The sequence below is a fragment of the Octodon degus genome, unplaced genomic scaffold, assembly GCF_000260255.1.
Source record: "Octodon degus isolate 3935 unplaced genomic scaffold, OctDeg1.0 scaffold00156, whole genome shotgun sequence".
NCBI lineage: Eukaryota > Metazoa > Chordata > Mammalia > Rodentia > Octodontidae > Octodon > Octodon degus.
Genome location: NW_004524732.1, coordinates 3,045,007 through 3,058,222, shown reverse-complemented (window position 1 = coordinate 3,058,222; position 13,216 = coordinate 3,045,007). Strand labels below are relative to the sequence as shown.

The 13,216-nt window shown below is 49.4% G+C and overlaps 1 protein-coding gene across 1 annotated transcript in view; it reads right to left on the bottom strand.

Moving 5' to 3' along the window:
- Nucleotides 1–13,216, bottom strand: part of Plpp3 (phospholipid phosphatase 3) — a 77,365-nt gene that overhangs the window by 22,522 nt on the left and 41,627 nt on the right. Inside the window, exons 3-4 of the mRNA XM_004642541.2 lie at nucleotides 2,555–2,835; nucleotides 2,158–2,215 (exon numbers count right to left, since the gene is read on the bottom strand). Coding sequence (XP_004642598.1) covers nucleotides 2,158–2,215; nucleotides 2,555–2,835 — 339 coding nt within the window. The remainder of the gene's footprint in view (nucleotides 1–2,157; nucleotides 2,216–2,554; nucleotides 2,836–13,216) is intronic.

Below are 13,216 nucleotides of genomic sequence, written 5' to 3'. Positions count from 1 at the left end.
TAAAGGATAGTATTTCCATTTTGGGCCTTTGCTTCTTCAGAGGTGGTGGTAGAGAACTCAGAGCTGTGTGCATGGATGTGTGTGTGCAGAGTGCCCATGAGCTGTGACTGCTGAAGGCGTGTGCGTGCAAGCGTGCCTAAGAGTGTGTGGTGTGCGCATGCCAGAAGTGGGGGCCATGAGGACGCATCTAGGACAGGAAGGATATTAAAGGAGCTCTTCTCCCTCTCTCTTCCTTTTCTCTCTCCACCGCAACTCCTTCCAGCAATGCAAGTGTACCACAATTGCCCTGCTCCCTCCATGAACTGTAAATACACATTTAATCAAAATGCACGCTTCTCGATCGTTCCCACAGGGATTCCCTGCTGTAGCTATAGCTGTGAGCGTATGGGGGGCTCCCGCCATTAAAGCAGATCTGAAGAAAGGCAGGTGAAATTAAAGTGAGGCTCCAGAGGTTTCATTTAAGAAATTTGTTCTGAAGAGGTGTTGATTTGCTTTGTTTCTTATAGTGTTGGCCAATGAAAAAAAAGAACATATTATGATGCTAGGATCATAAAGACCAGCCATTCTGCACCTCTGCTGTCTCCTACTGGCTGCAGAACTTAGCCTCCAAGATTCAAGTTACTTCCAGAAAGAAGAAAATTAAGCCATGTCTCGCCAGGATACTGGAAGAAGCAAATGCTTCCATACAAACTGGATATACAGCGTGGTATATGGAAGGTCCCAAGAGGAGCGCCTCTAATACAGCCCCATCCTCACCTTCTGAAGGGCTCTGAAGGAGTCCTGCCCAGTGATGGCTTTATAATAATCCAGTACTTTTCTCGTGGCATAAAATAAAGGGGCATGAAAGAAACAAGGGCATATCCAACTCCTCTGATCCTTTTACAAAACGTTGAAATTACACTAGCAAAACTGCTTCCAGCCGTGAGTAAAATATACACATGAAACAGGAACTGAAAAAACCTTTGCTAAGTTATCCTTCCTCAGAGCAAAATGAAACAAAAACAAAAGCAAAATGAAGATCGGAGGACAGTGCTATTCATGAACACATAAGTTCCAGTTTTAAAGTTTTACAGGGTTGGGCCAACTTGTAGCTCTCTGAGGCATCAAGAAACCTGACTCCCCCAAACTTGAAAAGACATGAGCAGAAACCAAAGCGAACAACCTTTGTTGTTTTCTTCCAATTCGTAATTATGTTGATAGAATAAATTGAAATCAAAATCGCTCTTTTTCCAAACAACGCATGCTCTTCTGAGCTACCTGGACTGCAGTGAAGCAGCTGAAAGCAGGATGGGCCCTGGCACCAGGTCTCGCTCAGGGAGAAGGCAGGGAAAACCATGCTCCACTGGCAAAGGGACAGAGAGCAGCAGCTGTCATCAGGCCACGGTGGGGTGGGGGGTCCACAAGCATCTGCACTACCCCAGCACCTCCAGGAAACCGAAGCAGATGCAGCCGGGCAGGACAACGCAGGAGCCCGAGCCGGGCTCCCCACTGGACCAAGAAACTGAAACATGCTCCTCGGTCTCTCAGGACCCTAGTCTTTGGGTCCAGGAAACACAGGCAGCGTCCTTTTGAGGCCACCATGTGTCCTCGTGGATTCAGAAGTACCTTACAAAACTCGAAATCATGCTCAGCAGTCAGGTACTAAGAGCCCTTCAGGCTTTTCTGTCATCAGGCTGAGGAGGAAAACCGTGGCAGTGGATACTGCAAGGAGCTGAGCTCTGGGACACAGGCGCTGTCCCAGGTCTGGCATTTATGGTGCTCGAGTTCAGACAATTTGCTTGGAGTCTCCAAGTCTTACTTAGTAACCTCTTCCCACAACAGACGGAAGATTTTTCATAAGACAAGGTTGTACTAAGGATCCAATAGCTCGATGGATCTAGAAAGCAAGCCTGTGCCACACGATATTACACAAAGATCTTGAGTACTATGCAATGTCAAAATCCTGATCAATTAACATAATAAACACTATTTTCATCTGAAAAATGAAAAAAAAAGTTCGGATTGTAAAACAACTTCTGCTAAGGCAGAGACACAGTTCAGAATGAAACCTGTCTCCACTAAACTCTCTCTCAGGATTTCACAGTGAGGTAGAGTCCCAATTATTCTGAGGACCCAGGCTGGAACTGGACTGCATCCAGGTAGGAGGCGGGTACTTACCACCAGGTACAGCATCGTGTACATGGAGAAGGACGCATGGCCCGAGAAGAAGGACTTCCTGCAAGACAAGACAGAGCCATGTAAGGGCAGTCACATCCCACTGTCTTCCCCCCCAGACCATGACCTCAAAAGCTCAGTTTTGCATCCTGCGTGGTGCTTTGGACACAGGCAGGCATGGATGTGAACAAATAAATGGACATACCAATCAATGCCACACCAAAATGGTTTATTTATACACATGTGTCAGTCATGTGGCTGTGAGTTCCTCAAGAACAAAAAATACGCCTCATTCATCCATCCAAACCAGAACACAGCCTGGGACCTGGCGCAGCAAGTGCCCTCTGAACTGTACTGTACCAGAGGGTGCCCGCAAGGCCAGGGGATAGCGGCAGCTCACCTGGCCTCCTGAACTTTGCTCTCAGCGCCTCTGCACTGGTAGTACTGAATGTAGCCCTCGGAGCAGTTGATCTGGCTGAAATCAGGGTTGCAGACACTCAAGAAGTGGGGGCGTAGGCGCCCTATGGACACCTTGGCAATGTCAGTGAAGGACTGGCTGATGGCACAGCCGAAGAGGAAGCAGCCCACTTGCTTATAGAGGGCCGCCACGTAGGGGTTCTGGATCGTGGACCGGGACTTCTCCTTCAGGTAGTAGATGCGGTAGAATTCTCCTGTGATGATCTGGAAGGAAAGGAATATGGGACTTAGGCACACAAAGACACATAAGCACTACTGACAATGGGAAGGCCACTCAAAGACACAGGAGAGGGCTTGGAATGTAACCACAGGTTACAATCTATAAAATCTCAATTTTTATTTAAGAAGGGTATAGAGGACTGGCAAGACAGCTCAGAGGACTAAGTGCCTGCTTAGGCAAGTGCAGGGACTGGGGTTTGATCCCCAGAACCAGATGCCGCACTGGCCCTGCTCCTGAGCACACTGAGCCAGCCACTGAGACCAGGTGTGGTGGTACACACCTGTAATCCCAGTGCTGGGGCGGCTGAAAACAGGAGGATCACTATGAGTCTGAGCTGCAGAGTGAGAGCCTATACCAAATACATAAAAAATAGAATGGGTAAAGATACAAATAGGAATGGAAACAGTGATCAGAGTGTTAACATGGACATCATTTCCTTTTTTGAGGTCTTACCTGGCTATCTAATACCTTTATAAGAAAAAAATGTGTGTGTGCATGTGCGTGTGTGCGTGCATGCACGCGTGTGTGTGTGCATGTGCGTGTGTGTGTGTGCGTGTGTCCTCATAATAAGAACTTACATATAGGAGGGGAAGGGCATAAAGAAAAAGTTTATATGTGGAGGAAGTAAATGAAGAATCTAGGATATATGATAAAATCCTGGGATTCCGTGATTCTGGGTAAAGAATCATCAGCGCTGGCCTCCTGTCATTCTTTGTGCTGACATGTAGCCTGCATGGCAGCTCACACACCCCAGCCTGGTCCTGGGTTTGAATCTGTGCTCGGCCACTTGCCTGGTGCCCTTCAGTAAGAACTCACCCTGCCCAGGCCCCAGTCTCTTCCCCATTCAAGGAGGTGGTTTCCCTCTGCAGAGCTGTCATTTACATGTATGTGGGACAGTACCAGGGCTGTGGCAGAAGAGCACGCAGGGTCACAGTGATTTCGCCTGTTAGAAGTACTACAGGGTGATGGAAAGGACACCTGTCTAGAAACAGAATCCTTCAGTACACTGCCGCTGGACGTTCATGAGCCCTCAAGTCCCTGGTCCTCCTCCACTCTTTCTCCTCCCACAGAGCCTACTGCTGGCCCAAGCCTGCCCGGTTTATGCTGAGCATGGGGACCGGCTGCCACTCCATAGGGTAAACTCTGGGCACATCCACACAGTGCAAGACCAGCTCTGCTCTGGTGACACACACCTGCGCAGCCTGATCCCCTTGTCTTAACTTCACACACAACGCTGGCCACTTCCTGCTTGTGACCACAGGACTGCAATGGTCAGCTCCTCGCTCACCACTGCCAGTCCCTTTTGCACTTCCTCAAAGGGCAGGATGATGAGCCCCACTTGCCCTCTCAGTGAGCAGAGGGTGTATTCGTGACCACAAGGGAAGCAATAGAGAGGCACACCCGGGCTCTCCTTTGCCAAGGCTCCCACTATTCTTTACCATGGGAGAAGGCGTCAAGGCACCTGTTGAGTCAAGGCTCTCCAGGGCCCCAACGTCTGCAGAGAGAAGAGCAGCTGGGCCCCAAGACCCACAGGAACAGGAGCGAGCCTAGCCCCTGCCACCAAGGCTGATGCAGCAACTCCACACCCTTAAAAGCTTCTTATGTGGATGCACTGCGCTGTCTCTTCCCAGCCCCATCAAGGGTGCCCCTGCAGAGGGTCACCACAGAGACCACTGCAGCGAGTATCCTGGCGCTGCCACCACTGGAGAGAGCAGAACTTGTGTCTATGCCTGCACAGGTGTTCCAGCCGGTCACTGGAGGAGGAAATGAAGGATGGGGAGCAGGGAGGCGTCCTCGGAGCTGCCGCTTTGCAGAATTGAAAATGTCCCTGAGCATTACCAAGGGTCCTTTGATAACATGTTGCAGAGATTAAAGTCTAAGAAGCATGGCAAGTTAGAAATGAAAGCCCCATTATATACAGAAGAAACTGAGATCCAAATTAACTCACATCCAAAGATTAGACCCAGGTGTACCGTCTCCCCACCCAGCATTCTTTCCTACCAGTCAGGATCTAATTCCCCTTTTGAACCTGTTTATACTTTCACCCTATGTAACCTTACAGGCTAACAAGCTCCAGATGTTCAGTGCCATAATTCATGTTCTCCTACTCCTCCTTACTCTTCTTTATTTATAAATCATATTCGCATGTCTTTATATGTTGGGGAAAGAACAGTGAAGCAGGAGTCAAGTGGCCCGTGCTAGAGTCCCCACTTAGTGGATTTGAGATAAGTCAGGTTCTCCATCTGCAAAGTCATGGCACTAGACGCCACAATTTATTACTCTGTAATTGTAATGACATTTATCCTCAACTCTCCAGTGCTACCTCTAGCACTGCCTTCCTAACGAAGCCAAGGTAATATGCAGTGGCAGAGGGAAGCGCCTTACAAACAACACACTGGCGAAGCGCAGGACTGAGGCCCCATGCACAAGCCCTGCGCTTGATTGCTTCCAAGTGCCTAGAACCACGGCACTGAGATGCAGCAACTGCTTCTAAGCAGGCTGAGTTCGAGCATAATCAACATGATTTCCTGTTGGATGCTGAGAAAGAGTCTGTGGGTTTCTACTACAATTTCTAGAGTTCCTACAGGACCTTACCAATCACTCGCAGGTGAGTGACCCCTGTGCCTCAGTTACTTTAGAGAAAGGGATCTGATTATGCCCCCAAGGACTCTACAACTCCAATCCCCGTGCCTCCATCATTCTAAAGTTCCCATATCAGTGCCAGTTTTCAAATCATACACTGAGAAAAGAAATCCTTCTTCACCCTGAGTTCACTCCCCAGTACCTCAGGGGGAAAAAAAAAGAAAAAAGAAAAAAAAATTCTGCTTCATCTTGTAGAAAGACAGAAGAGGAAAACATTCTATGTCCTCTCACATTCCTATGCTAACAAGAGCAGTCATCTCTTAACATTTCCTCCACACTTTCCTTTCCTTTACTCTGCAATGCTGAGAAGTTAGACCCATTCCACAGACCGAGTGAGTTCAAGGCCCCCTCACCACAAGCTTTCCAACCAAGCAGAGCCCACACGCAACAGCAGCAGGAAGTTGCTTCCCAACACTACCACAGGCAAGGTAAAGGCTAAGGCCCAGGCAGCACTGAAGTAATGCAGGCCAGTGAGTGACAGGATTCACAGTCGAGCCCTGATACTCTCCCTCTCTCAGGCTTGAAGGCCCACATCAGGCCACGTTGCGACCAAGTCATTATTTCTGTTGTTATGAAGACCATTTTCCGTGGTAGAAGAGCAGTTGCATTTTCGAGGCCAGACCCAGGCTGAAGCTATTTAGCAGACACATGACTCTGGGACCACATGGCTTCTGGGGCAGCCCTGACAGATTTTGGAGTTAATGAGCAACAAATTATGTATTTTCTTTATCCCCTTGTACAGAAGGGTCGGGGAGTCGACAACACAGCCATAAATCATCATTATGAACCAGCCAGACTTGGCTTCTTGTAATCCTAACCTTTAAAAGCACATTTAATGAAATTTGGGCAGTGAGAGACAGCCCCAGCCCCACGCCTCTACAGGAGAGGCGAAGGCTTAATTTGCTCTCTGGCGCGTTCCACACCAAACTCTGGAGTCCCAGATTTACTGTTTTCGGACTTTATTCATTACTCACAATGTTTTCATTCCTGGGTAATAAAATAAGCTCTTCCCTCTCCCACCCGGTCCACGGGCTCTGTCCCCACCCCCAAAGCCCTCCTTTCTGCCTCAGTCAGCATGGATCCCATGCGTAAATCTCACTGCTGAGTAAAAGGCCTTCGAGGTCGGTCCCTCTCTGAAGGAGCGAGCGACAGACCGACAGATTCTTGGGGTCCTGGCTGGCTGCCAGGCAAGCAGAGCCTGCTCCCCTACCTGCCTTTAAAAGCGCTTGGCATGGCGTCTGGAAACTCATAAAGTGGGGAAGCATGGCAATGAAGGTACACGGGGAGGGACAGAAGGGACCAGTCCCCACCCCCAGCCGCAGCGGCTGGTGGGAGTCGCCTCCACCTGGAGCACCTCTTCCTGTCTTTTCTGGAGAAAAGGAGCTAAGTCGCCCAATAATCATTCCACAGAGGACATCTCCAGGAGCATTAGGATAGACTTTCTGGAAAGGACCAGGGACAGGGTAGGAAGAAAAATCACCAATTTAGAAGCTAAAGAAAAAAGTCTCAGTCTGAATCCTATCCACAACATTAAAGCCAGTAACTTCCACTCTGTGGGTTCAGGTGTCACCATCCAACAAAACATGATTGAAAATATTAACCTGGTGGGACTGGCCAGGATTCAGGGAAGTGACGCGACACCCAGAACCTAGGCACCCTCCAAAGTCAGGGGCATATTTTTTTCTCCTCCCACTGGAGAAGGCAAACAAAACAGCAAATGATAGGCACATACTTCATAGAAAATATCTCCTTCCCTTCCAAGAGCTCCTCAGAAAAAGTACTTCAGACTGTATCCGGAACATGGGCAGAAGCAGAAAACATGGACATGGATGACCTTGGTTTTGACTACTTCATCTAGAATGGCTTTTTAGGGGAAGGAAACGAAAAGAAACCTGAAGCAAAAGGTCAACACTGTGTTATTTTTAGCATTCCACCCTATGTACAAATTACCCCCTAAAGTAATGTTTTTGTACACAATGTCCTAATCTTCCTTTTCCAGCCAGAGAGGGTGTGAAGGACACACTTGCTATAGTCTGATGCGCTGGAACAGTCACATGTGCAAAGTACTTTATAACCAACAAAGCATGTTGCATCTCCTGTGTTGTTTGCGTCTTACAATGTCCTATGAATTACTGAATCATTACCAACAATTTTTAAGTGACAATGGTGAAAGCCATTAAGGCTAGTGTGTTACCCTTTACAGAAAACTGAGACACACCGGGCATCGTGAGCATTGAACCCCAGGCCTCCTCCACTGGCTCCTGAGTGCTTCCCATGGCTCCAGGCTGGCTGTCACTTGGAGGTCCCAGCAGGTAGTGCCTGAGACCCCCAAGGCACCTGTACCCCTACTTCCCTGCCAGCTACGTAGTTTCCAGTGTTGCACACTTTGGATACAGGAGTGGATGGATTTTTCTGCCCAGGGAGATTCACTTTTCTCAGCTTAGCTCTCAATCCCCAGGGAAAGAAAAAGACAAGGTAGCTGAGTCCTGCCTGCTTCTAAGGACAGGAATGGAACTCTATAGCTGTGCTTACTCCATCTACTCCACTGAAGTGCAGTATCTTTAGTAGCTGCAAATAACTGATTGGACAGTTAATCTCTGACTGTCTTCTGTCACCTGGTTGTCCTCAACCTCTGGTAGGAGATCAGGGCCTTGCTGTCTGGGAAAGACGACAAGAAGGAGATCTGTCCAAGGTGTCAAGGGGCACCCTCTGAGATCTACAGGCATAATGAGACTGCAGCATATGGAATATGAGTGGCTACGAGGCCAGAGAAGCTATTTATGGTTGGAATTGGTGGTGACCATCTTGGGCCCATAAGCCTCCTAGAGAAGACAGCTTGGAGCATGAAGCCTCTTTGTTTTTTCAAAATTCAGAGCCTCCTAGCCATAAGCGACAGCTCCATCAGGCCACACAGCAGGCTCTTCCCGCCATACTGCCCACTGCCAACCTCATGCTCCTTTTAGCATCCAACTTTCTAGGCTCTCTTCATATTGCCCCATCATGCTTTTCTTCCTAGTGTTTTTAAACTAATTTCACTTTTTCCAGGGGTTCCACTCATCTGGGCTCTATCCCAAACACGTAGGTCTTTTCTAGAGTGTATCCCTGGCTTTCCACTGTGACCTCCACTACTTCAGTTACCTCTGAGAAGTACAAAAGGGCCTCTCCCTGTCTCTCTATAGCTTCAGTCTACCCTTCACTCCATCAACCCTGGGCAGGCTCCTGCTAAAGCTTCGAAATACCTGAATCTGAGGCCACACCCGTGCCAAGCTAACCAAGTCGAAGCTCACAGCCACACCTGCTCCTGCCCCCAACTTTGCTTCTCTTCCCCCCATTTCTGCTCGAGGGACCACTGGACTGTGCCCCACTGCCATCAAGTTTGTCCATGCCACCTCTGCAAAGTCCTCCCTGCCCATCCTTTTACCACTGTAGTTCAGCTCCTTACCTGCCTTACAGAACTGGCCAGGCTGGGTTAAAATAATACTCCCAGCAATATCTAGCATTTAACTGGAGTAAAAATCCCTCCGCCTCCCACAGTCCTGCCTCAGTTTCTTTTTCCTCCTGACTTTGTCACTACTTTAAGCTCTCCCACTGCACGCACACGGGTCAGCGCTGTATTTCCTGTAAACACTATTGTTGCAAAGTCTCTCCCATTGTTGAAAAAAATGCTCTCTGCCTGGAATATCACGATCACTGGTGAAAATCCCACCTCTCCTTCAAGGCACAAGTCAGGTGCCAACGAGGGTCCTAAGGCAGAGGCCTGGCTTTCCCACTTGTGAGTCCTGGGCAACTCTAAGCCTAAGCTTCCTTCCCTGTAGAAGTCAGGGTGGTGACAGTGCCAGGAGCATAAGGGTCCTGTGATAATAAAGGGGACTGGTGTTTACTCCATGGTGACAGTAAGGCACACTTTGCAGATGGAGACAGGGGCTTCCCCTGCACTCCCAGAGCACGGTTGTCACACTGCACAGCACCTACAGCGCATGAAGATGCAGAAGCCATTTTTCTGGGTTTATTGCTCAGTTCCAAGGGACAGGAAGTCTGGACACGTTTGGTCCTCGAAGCTTTCTCGTCCCCAGGACCACCAGCTGCATGCTGCCCTGACTTCTGTCTTTATTTGCTAACCAATTCTTTCCCCTCCTTCCGGATCTTGCACTTGCCTGGCCTCACAGTAAACTCCAAGGCAAGATCTGCAGCTTATCTCTGAGCTTCTAGCCCGAGGCACCTCCACATGCCAGCTTGTTCCGGAAGGAGGTCCCAGGAACCCACTGTACACAGGCAGACCAAGCACCCCGAAGTCCTGACGTGTGTGCTAGTCTCAGGGCTGCTCTGCCTGCTGGCCTGGGTGTTTTCTCTTCCTTCATTCATCCCTCTCCACAGCTGGAGTCAGATGCTTTTGTTGCTGCCTAGAAAGTGCTCAGCACGGCACCTTCACACTGTGGGCCTTCAGTAAAAGCCCACAAAATGCTGGGCTCACAGGGACAGGCCAAGTTTTAGTTCCTGGGCCCTCTTTCACTCGGCAGGGGGACCTTAGCTAATTGCTTCACCTTTCAAGCTGCGGTGTCCTCTCACATTGGTAAGCAGGGCTAAATAATACCTACCTCATGCAGCTGTTGGAGGGTTTAAGATAAGGCAAATTAGTTTCTTTCTTGTCCGTCAGACAGCTCCTAAAGATCACTTGTTTCCTACCCCCATTCCCGACACACACTGACTAGAGTGCTGACACTGAATACACTTCCCAGCCATGGCTCTTAAGATGCAGACTACTATCACCTTCATACCAGATACATTTCTCAAATAGTCACGAAGCCCTCGTTAAAGGGCTCCCCATAAATACAGAAAGATAGCTCTCAGCCTCTCTTCTTCCCCATTTATGAGAATAAATGCAGGTGGTGGGGACAGGGAACACACAGAACCCTAGCCAGCATGATCTCAATGCCTGTGTTTGTTAAATCACAAATAGATGCCCCCCTTCCACCATCCCCAGGGATAAGAAAGTCTCAGAAGAACCCTGCAGCCATGTGATCCAGGGACAACACAGTTGCAGGATTAATGCAGCCTCTCTGTTGGTGGTCTTGGTAATTGCATAGATGTAGCGCACTGTAAACTAGGGGACCCAGTCTTCCACTAATGCACTGCTGGGCCAGCACAACTCCACATTTTTTCAGAGCTGAAACCCCGACTAACCTTTAATGAGGAGGCGACATTGGGGAACCTTGTTTTCTTGGCAGAGCACTGGAAGATAAAGGGAGATGGGGAGGGGGGCTAATGAAGTCCAGATGTGGGCAAACTGGAGCCTGATTCTGAATAAACAAGACCTGGGGCACTCAGCTCTTCTTCTTGCCTTTCCAGCAAGACATCTGCATAGGGTACAAAGTGTGTTCCCCTGTGCCTCATGGAGCACATTCGGGATTTCAGGGAAGCAAATAGGAGACCTTTCCTTGCTTACCCCATAGCCCCTCAGAGATCTTTTGGTGTGAAGTGCAGGCTTTCTCCCCACAGTGGAAGGCCTCTGGTAGTTTTGAGCACCGTGGCCTATGCCCTATACCAACCAAGACAGGAATTTTCTAGAACCACCTGGACCCGATCCCACTGTGCACAGCTAACAGCCAAGTAAACAGGTAAGAGAATTCACCACAGGGACCACTAGGACAGAAGGAGGCCAGCATTCTCTGGGACCTTTGGAAGGCAGAGAGGAGGAAACCTAGAAATGATGCTTGAAAGGGTCTGCCAGTGTTTACTTAGCACCTACCATGCCACAGAGGAGGAGACCCCCTGGCCGTCTAGGAGCCCGTCATCTAGTGGGGAGAACCCCACACATGGAGGTAGGCAGTAAAGATGCCCCTTGTCTGCTTGATACAGAGCCGTTCAGGGCTGGCAGATCACTAGGCTGAGGCTAATGGCCAGGTGACGCCCATGGCAGAAGGTGCGAGGCTGCTAGAGTCAGCGGTGGCGCCATTACTTATAATTTGAAGTGTTGCCTGTACAACTTTATGGAAGGGCACTAGTGGCACCATTACTTTAAAATCCCTGGCTTTAGAACCAGCCCTGGGAGAACTACTGCAAATCCCTGTCTAGGCTCCAACAATCAACCTCAGGATGACGGCCAGGTGAAAGGAAGAAGTTATACACACAGTTTCGGAAACTGAAATGCTGCAGAAATGAAAAGTGGGCTGGGCAGATAGCTCAGCAGACCAAAGTGCCTGCTTAGGCAGAGCACAGCAGCTGGGGTTCAATCCCCAGAGTACAGTGCCGGCCGCACCCCCGGAGCACACTGAGATGGGTATTGAGAAAGGGCGTGGTGGCGCACATCTGTGACCCCGAGCCTGGGAAGCTGAAAACAGGAGAATCACTACGAGTCTGACCTGTATAGTGAGACCCTGCAGACCCTGCACTGAATACATTAAAAAAGGAAAGAAAGAAATGAAAAGCACAGGCCTTGGGAATCTCCCTTGTAATATCATGAGGTTTCCAAACTATTGTCACCCAACTTACAGAAAAAGGAAGGGGCTCAGTGGTTTTGTCTGAGTTTCTTCAAGGGAAAATAAAAGACTCAGGGAGCTCAAAGTTAGGACTTGTACCTAAGTCAGGTGATGCCAAAGCCCGAGCCTTCTCCTCAGTAAGAGACATAACTGCAGAAGTCAGGTTCAAGGCGGGCCCAGGAGGGAAAGGAGCGTGTTCTCGGCCACCGAGAGGGGAGCCACGCACCGCTCACCTGTGTGACAGCTCTTCAGTATTAAGAATCGAGGCAGACCACTTAAGGAGATCTGCCCAAGGCCCGCACTGAGCCTGTGTTTATCTAAACAAACACGGAGCATTTCTGCAGAATTAACATCTGCATCCCTAAGACTCTGAATAGTGCAATTCACAGCTCAAATGAGAAGAGGCTGGCGAGGGGATGGTGTTCTGCTGCCTGCGCCTAATCTCGCTGCTGCTAGAGTCATTCAGCCTTTGTAAGGCAGGGATAGGAACCACTGCTCTGTGGATTTGGAAGGAATTCCTATTATGCTATAATTCCAGAATCTGAGCTACACTGAAAAAGAGGTCAAAATGACTAGGTTTTTCCACAAGTCCTGCCACAGAAAGGTGTCTGCTTTCTCTATAATGTCTGAGGATTCACATTGCTAGACCACCCTGGTCTCCTCTGCTGCCACTCCATGCCTTGTTGTGGGGACTGTCCACACTGGAGCCAGGGCAGCGACATGAGGCCAGGCCCCCCCTTGCTGTCTTCAACAAACCTGATGCCCCACAGGAGAGGGTTAGGGCAGCAAGCAGCAGGACGGCGAGATTCCCAGCTCTTCAGCCACCCCGCAGCATGACTGTCACTCAGACCCTCACATCAGAAGCTGCTGCAGGTTAAACCAGCCGCTCCCAGGGGAGGCGTGGTGGTGGTGGTATGGTTGTTGTTGCTGTTATTTAACCAAATGGCTTTTCCACAACTGAGCATGCCAAAGTGAACTATTTTTAGGATGACTATTTTTATCAGAAGTGTTATCTTGGCTAAGTCACTCTACCTCTCAACTGTCTACTCACTTGTCATAAAGACAATAAACATTGAATGAATGGATGGAAGGTACCAGCGCAGAAAGACTCCATCTCCAACAGCTCCCTTCCTCCTTGAAAGCTTAGTTCAGCGTGCGTGGGAGGAGATCCACACTGCTCGGCGGGAGTTCACAACTGCACCAGCGCCGATGCCTTTCAGCCACACCACACTGAGGACACCGAGCA